Source organism: Copidosoma floridanum, unplaced genomic scaffold, assembly GCF_036245765.1.
Source record: "Copidosoma floridanum isolate Cflo_tuat_1 unplaced genomic scaffold, Cflo_Japanese_pri ptg000013l, whole genome shotgun sequence".
Taxonomy (NCBI): Eukaryota; Metazoa; Arthropoda; class Insecta; order Hymenoptera; family Encyrtidae; genus Copidosoma; species Copidosoma floridanum.
This window is the reverse complement of record NW_028321890.1, coordinates 35,740,379-35,747,198: the sequence shown is the minus strand read 5'-3', so window position 1 is coordinate 35,747,198 and position 6,820 is coordinate 35,740,379. Positions and strand designations below refer to the sequence as shown.

General features: G+C 41.3%; 2 protein-coding genes across 3 annotated transcripts; one reads left to right on the top strand and one right to left on the bottom strand.

The window, feature by feature from the left end:
• Positions 1–782: 782 nt before the first annotated feature.
• Positions 783–2,738, bottom strand: LOC106646746 (odorant receptor 2a-like). 2 transcript variants are annotated; one of them, XM_014362866.2, is made up of 4 exons: positions 2,519–2,738; positions 2,104–2,441; positions 1,194–1,579; positions 783–1,126 (listed from the first exon to the last, which is right to left on the bottom strand). In XM_014362866.2, the coding sequence occupies exons 1-4, from the start codon at positions 2,657–2,659 to the stop codon at positions 783–785; spliced, it is 1,209 nt and encodes a 402-aa protein (XP_014218352.2). In that variant the 5' UTR covers positions 2,660–2,738. The 2 variants fall into 2 exon arrangements, with proteins under 2 accessions (XP_014218352.2, XP_089447150.1); XM_089591024.1 differs by having other exon boundaries at positions 1,194–1,607; positions 2,120–2,441.
• Positions 2,739–4,726: 1,988 nt separating this feature from the next.
• LOC106646745 (4-vinylanisole receptor-like) lies at positions 4,727–6,432 on the top strand. The gene is made up of 4 exons (XM_014362864.2): positions 4,727–4,846; positions 4,938–5,165; positions 5,243–5,723; positions 6,065–6,432. Exons 1-4 carry the CDS (start codon positions 4,727–4,729, stop codon positions 6,430–6,432), a joined length of 1,197 nt encoding a protein of 398 aa, XP_014218350.2.
• The last annotated feature ends 388 nt before the right edge of the window (positions 6,433–6,820 follow it).

Sequence of the window (6,820 nt, the reverse complement as noted above, 5' to 3'; positions counted from 1 at the left end):
ATTGTAAGTAACGGAACAAACGATCGTCAAAAAGAGCGGCGCAGCAGCGTCAGATGCGCTTCGTCGACATGCGGTATTTCATATCGTCGATATAACGATATTTTTTTAGTCATCGAACGTTGGTCAAGCGGAGCTCGATATAACCATTGATCGAGCACTTACCTTTTGCAAAGTAATTTTTGATATTTGACGATTCATCATCGATTTTCTTTATTATATCAATACTTATGGTTTTAATGAGTGAGTGCTAGTCTGAATTTCTAAGCTGTATAGATGTGTATTTATCAATGCGCTACAAGATTTAAAAAAAAAAGTTGACCAAAATTTTTTACAAAGATATATAATGTTTCTAAGAAATAATTCATACTTGAGTCACATTGAGAAGCAAGCATTATAATGTAAGCAAGTATCAATTTACGGCTACGATCCTTGGTAAAAAAAAAAAGTGCGAACTCACAGGCATTTTTTTTTCCTTTAATTTTAAAGTGGTAGTTCTTTATGATTTATTTTATGATAAAAAAACAAATTGAAATGACACAGACTTTAAATCATCACATGAATTGCAGGAGTACAAAAAGGATTCATTCATTTGAACGAGTTGAGGAGGTGAACGACATGAAATAAACAATTTGATTTTGAAGAGGAAATACTTTTAATACTACTTAAAATAAAGAAAAAATTGAATAACAATTGTACAGTGTAAGTTCACTCATTGTACAAACTATTAAATTCTATCTTTTATTGTAATGAAATCGTATCAATTCCACATAATACGTATATACTTACTCAGCCTCAAACATCATTTGAAGTATTGAAAAGTACGAGTAAGACGCTTTGAGCACTCTTTTGAAATTTTCGAGATTTATAGCCATCAGGTTACCAGCCATCAGATAAACAGGTTTGTTAGCTCTCATGGCCATGTAGTACAAATCCTGGCGAAGTTTCGTCGGTAGTTTGAACCAATAACTATCGTAAATTGCATCCAAAATGGATGTCGCCTGATGCGAAATACGATCGCCCGCATAGCACATCAGGTACAACTGAAGCATCAGCACGATGAAAGCAAAAATCGGCCTGACTGCATCTTCGAAGACGCCGCTCTTTATGGCCATTATTACACGAAGACCTGCCCAATCGATATCATGTATTTAAAACCAAAAGATTCACTCGTTTACCGAATCACGTATACATACCCAGCATGAGATTCATCCCAGCGTTAAGAATTATCTGAATCGCGAGCATCGTGGAGAGCGATTCGTTGAAAGTCCGAATCAGTTTCAATATCCCCACGTGTCTTTGAATGTATCCAACGATGCGGGGACGCCAATCATCGAGCGGTTCCTCGGAAATCGTGCCGATTTTTGCCAATTTGATTTTCAGCAACTCGATTTGGCTGCACAGGTGCATTGCCAGGGCGAAGATGAAAACGTCCGAGCCCACGTTGCCATGCTGAGTCGCCAAGATCACGGTGATCTCGTACACGTACATGGAAGCGTAAATTCCGTCCCTGAAACCGGCGAACATGCAACCGGTTTGCAGTGGCAACTGTCTCAGTGGCGTTGGGTCCAGTGTATTGTTCCTATTTATCAATAAAACGTGATCGTTAAGTGTTGGTAAGAGTTTTTTTTTTGGGCTGCTGAACAGAAACATGGACTCGAAATCGTTCAACTATATATATATATGTACAAAAGAAAAACGTTCAGATAAATATAGTTGTTACATGATCGAGTACGTTGGGATTTAGATTCTAGGTCAGCTTCCTAAAAAATTCCTGGTGATATAATTTTACTGTTTTTACGCATTGTAGCATTGTATTTGTCAATTGAGAAAAATATCGATAAAACCATAAAGATAATATTTAGATCGATTTTTTAACGATCTTTGATGATTTCGTACAAATGAATTGTTAATTTACAAACCTAAAACTTTGTGAGATTACAATCGACTCATTTGATTTAACTAACTGAATTTTCATGATTCAACAAACAAATAATTCCCACAGGAGCGACTCTCCATCGAGTTCTCGACTTCAACAATCAACAAAAAAATGTTGTAGAGGCCAGTGCAATTAAACACACAATTTATCGACAAAAATGAACAAACCCATTCACCGGATCGGCGGGAGGCATGAAAATCGGCAGGGTACCGAACACGATGATCACGTTCGACATGTAGCTGAAGATCATCTGTATGTAAAACACCGTCCGTCCCTTTTTGAAGAACGGCCTCACGACTCGGCGAGTATCGTCTTCGGTAACAGCCAGCAGATCATCCTCCATCGAAGCCAAAACGAAGCGCATCTCTCTCGAGTGCAGCCTGAAAGCGACGATCTTCGACAACGCCATGACCGCGCACACCGCCATCATTACGTAGTCGACGTTGTCCTCCTCGCTGCCGCAGTTCAAGTAAGCAGCCGCCAACTGGGCGCCAATCATCCATATCTGTCGATGTGAATTATTATCGTTTATTTAGACAGCACGAAAACCTGTGTATATTTGTCCTGCACATCGTTCGTCACCTGCGTCGTAAAGGAGTAGAGGGCGCGGATTCGCGAGGACAGGGTTTCGGAGTCAAGTGGCCACAGGCCGATCGGCCAGACGCAGAATTTACTGAACTCCAGGGCGAACTTTGCATCCTGGTTCCATTTTCGTTCGTGCATAATTATGCTTTTTTTTTTTTTTTTTTATCACGACAATGGCTCGGGGCCGATCGTTTCGCAGAATATACACACAGTACAGACGAGGAGGAGTTTCGGTCCTGTACTGGAGCGTCAGAGGGACACGTATATTTGTATATTTTTCCAGGGTACACTTTATGCGCACTGCGTGGTATTTCTTATTCATCGCGCGTTTGTGCATCAACCCCTTCATTTTCATTTTGCGTCGAGTAGGGGTAGGTATATGCTGTTATATCGGTATCGCATCGCGAATGCGCATAAGCGATGCGTGTGTACCCGTGCAACTTTTCTTACAAGGAGAAACGAGGTGAAACTTTCGTGGGAAAGGGAAAAGTTGCAAGGAAACATTATAAACATAGGGTTACGTGGCGCGCTCGTTTTTCTTTTTTCTTTTTTTTTTGCACTGATCGATTAGGACGGAAATAATGCGCTACGAGACCTCGATCGCGTGGATTTGTGTCGTATAGTCCCGGAGAACCGTAAAGAGTGAAATTTACTATTGCGTGCAGGGAGCTCGTTGTGTGCGTGGTCTTTGTTCTTCGTTGTTTGAAAAAATGCTTTTTGGGGTTGTTTGAAAAACATTTTTTTTTTTTTTTTTTTTTCATTAATTGAAAACTGACAAGTTTTTTGTAACAGTTTTTAGCCTACGTTTATGTGTACGTCAAATAGATGGATAAGGTATACAGAATTTAGTTTACGAAAACGAACACCCATGCTATTTTTAGTCAATTTTGAAGATCAAGATGTTATTGTTCGGGCTTATTTTATCTACGTGATCCAAAATTTAGCACGTCGAAAAGAAAAAAAAAAACGTTTATCCAATGAACGACAGTTACAGTCACGTTTTTCTATTTATGACAAGATTACGTTTATCATTATAGCAAAGGATACTTGAAGCACAGGTAAAAAGAATCTAATTCTATAAAACAAAAAAAAGTAATATAAATACAGCACAAAAATAAATTGTATTTCGAATGTAAAAAAAAAAATTTCTATGGAATACAATCTGCAAATAATCTCCGTAGAACAGTAGGTACAACAAAATAACTCGAAATTTTTTTCCCTGCCATGAAATCGTTTTGGTCGTTAAATGCTACTGTCCACTACGACGACAAAGTTATTTACGAAGTTTGAGCTTACTTGTAGATAAAAAAATAACTCGAGCTAGTCTGAAAACTTGAACAGAGTTGATTTCACACGTCATGTCGTATAGGACCTGTATACATTGTGTTATAAAAAAAATATACGATTTATGTGTAAGCACCCTTTTTTTCTTTCTCTCGTAAAAAAATAATATATGTAATTAATTACTTACTCTTAATTTCAGAAGATATTTCGGCTACTATTTCACGAGGACGCCTTTTAGGCTTCCAGGTGGAAATGAACTAATGGAGTTGATGACAAATTCATGATACAAAATCAGACACCTTGAAACCTATGGATATAATATAACCGAAATTCAATTGCGTTTGACTATGCCTTGCATTTTCAAAAAAAATTAGGTATATAATTATTACCTTGAAAAAAAAATCATCGTGTCCATTTAGTTATACAAGGAGAAACAGTTTTTACGTCAAGTTCCCCCAACATCTTGCGCCTATACGATATGCCGTACCGCACGATGAGCTTAAAATACACGTTATAACGTGTACTTGTGCAGGGATGAAACATTAAAACCATCTTCATCCATTATTTGGTAAATAAGTACAGGCATTATACGGCGCGCTATCGACGATTCTACTCATTTCCCGCGTGTGCATATGCGCGGGCCATAAAATATTTTTCAACATTACGTCATCCTACCCTCGGCTGCAGTGTATTTCCGTAGCGCATTACAATATACCGGTGTGAGCATCGATGGCTGATACAATCATTAAAAGTCATGGCGCTCGCAAAGAAAGGGCTGTACGTTTAATGGCCCTCGCTAATATTTCATGTCTCGCGGCTGTATGCGGCTATTACGCCAAACAGCGTCACGAAAAGCCAGCAATGTCGGACGGAAAGATACACACCGATCTCGCGTCGCGCTTCCTTGGAGTACTTAGTAGGATGGAGGGCGACGGTGCCTTTACGTTCTACCGCCGTTGGCTGAGGCTCATCGGTGTATGGCCACTGGAGGAAAAAAACCCGCTGCAGACCCTTCGCTACTTCACGGCCGCCCTGGCAATGGTAACTTTTCATCCACATCTGTATATACATATACGATGGTTATAATCCGAAATCTTGGAAAATGGCAAAAGAAAAATATGATGATGCACAGGCCAGTTTATTCGCGCACACGCTCGCGGAGATGTACCTCAGCGAAGCGCCGATCTCCGGGATGGCTGACCTCCTCGTATTCTGCTCCTCGGCGTTTGTCGCCCTCGTCAAGCACATGTTCATGCACCTCCACGGGGATAAGCTGGCCGTGACCCTCAAGTCGTACCTAAACGACTGGACGGATACCAAGAACGAGGGATTTCTGAAGATCATGAGGTCCCGAGTGAGGGTAAGCCGGCACAACTCGTAAAAGAAGAGAGAAAGGAGTAAGGTACATGTATATATATTTAAAAAAAAAAAAAAAAGATGTACAGGTACCAATTTCTCGTGTACTACTCGGTGGGTTACGTCGGGACGACCTTATTTTTCCTGCGTACCGTAGTACTGAACGCGATGAGGCAGCGCCAGAGTACGGATGAAGACGTCGAGTTGGCACTGGTCTGCCAAGCGTCGTACCTGTCCAAGGAATCGGTAGCCAAGTATTACGTGCTGATAATGACGATCCAGTACCTGCAGAGCATGTGCGTGAGCACCAGCGGGGCAGGGACCGATTGCTTCTTCCTGGCGATGGTGTTCCACTTGTGCGGACAGCTGGAGATACTGAGGAAGAGGTGGAGCGACGCGGATGCCGTGCGCTTGTTGGATGGACCCGGTCGCAGGGGACGGGTGGTCGAGCTCATCGAGAGGCACATACGACTCCTGGACGCGGGGGACAAGTTGGAGATGAGCTTCAACGGTATCGTCGTTGTCCAGCTGTTGACCAGTATCGTGCTGATCTGCATGAGCGGTGAGGATCCGAGACTTATCTCCAAATATTACGGGGCTATGACACCTTGTACATATACATGTACGTTGAATCACTTTTGGAGTATGTTGGCGAATGTCGGGACTCTCGATTTTTTGTCCGATCGAACAATTGGTACACATTGCTCTCTCACAGGTGTACTTATACATGTGTTTACTTTTAATCTTACAACTCGAATTATATATAAACACATTGAGTCGTGAATTTTTCACATTTATTATTTCCCCTGACAGTACATGTCTAATATTTTTTCAACGAATTTTTCGGGAATTAAAACATTTTATAAGTAACAAATTTTAAAACGCAGTACTACTATATAAAAGGTTTCAGCGTTCTCGTGGCGCTGCAGAGAAGCGACTACGCGACGGTGTTGGTGAGCGTCAACTGCATCTTGTTCATGATAACCGAGAGTTTCATCTACGGGTACGCGAGCGACGATCTGATGGAGCAGAGCGAAAACATCGTCCAGGCGGTGTACTCGTTCGGGTGGTACGACGCCGATCCAGTGACCAAAAAAGACATCGGCTTCGTGATAATGCGAGCTCGCTTACCTCTGCGCATCACGGCCGGCAAGTTCTTCGCCGTCACCCGTAACACCATCGTGCAGCTGCTCAAGACGACCGCGTCGATACTCTCCGTTATGCGGATCACTCTCACTGCTACTATTGCGGAGGAGCTCCATACAGTTTGATGTAGTGTCGAACGTGCGCTTGTAGGTTTTTCTTTTTCCCAAAAATAAAGTTTACTCTGAATGTCAAATGAGCTACGCTTTTCTTACTTGAAGGGCCAATGGTACATATATGTACGCTTTTTTTTATAATCATGACAATAAAAGTGAAAAAATGAAAATGATCAACCAAATCATCCAAATTTCGTTTGTTAACCCAATCTCTCGTATAACTAAAGCTCATGCCTCCGTTTCTTGGTCACAATACTTAACTGAAATTCGCACGAATCCGATAACCGGATTGTTATGCTCACGTCACTTGGTAAGTATAGTATTCGCAGTTTGTTTTAGCGGGAAGCCAAAACAATCTGCCATTGGAATCTCAAAATGCTGATGGCCCTTATTTGTAATA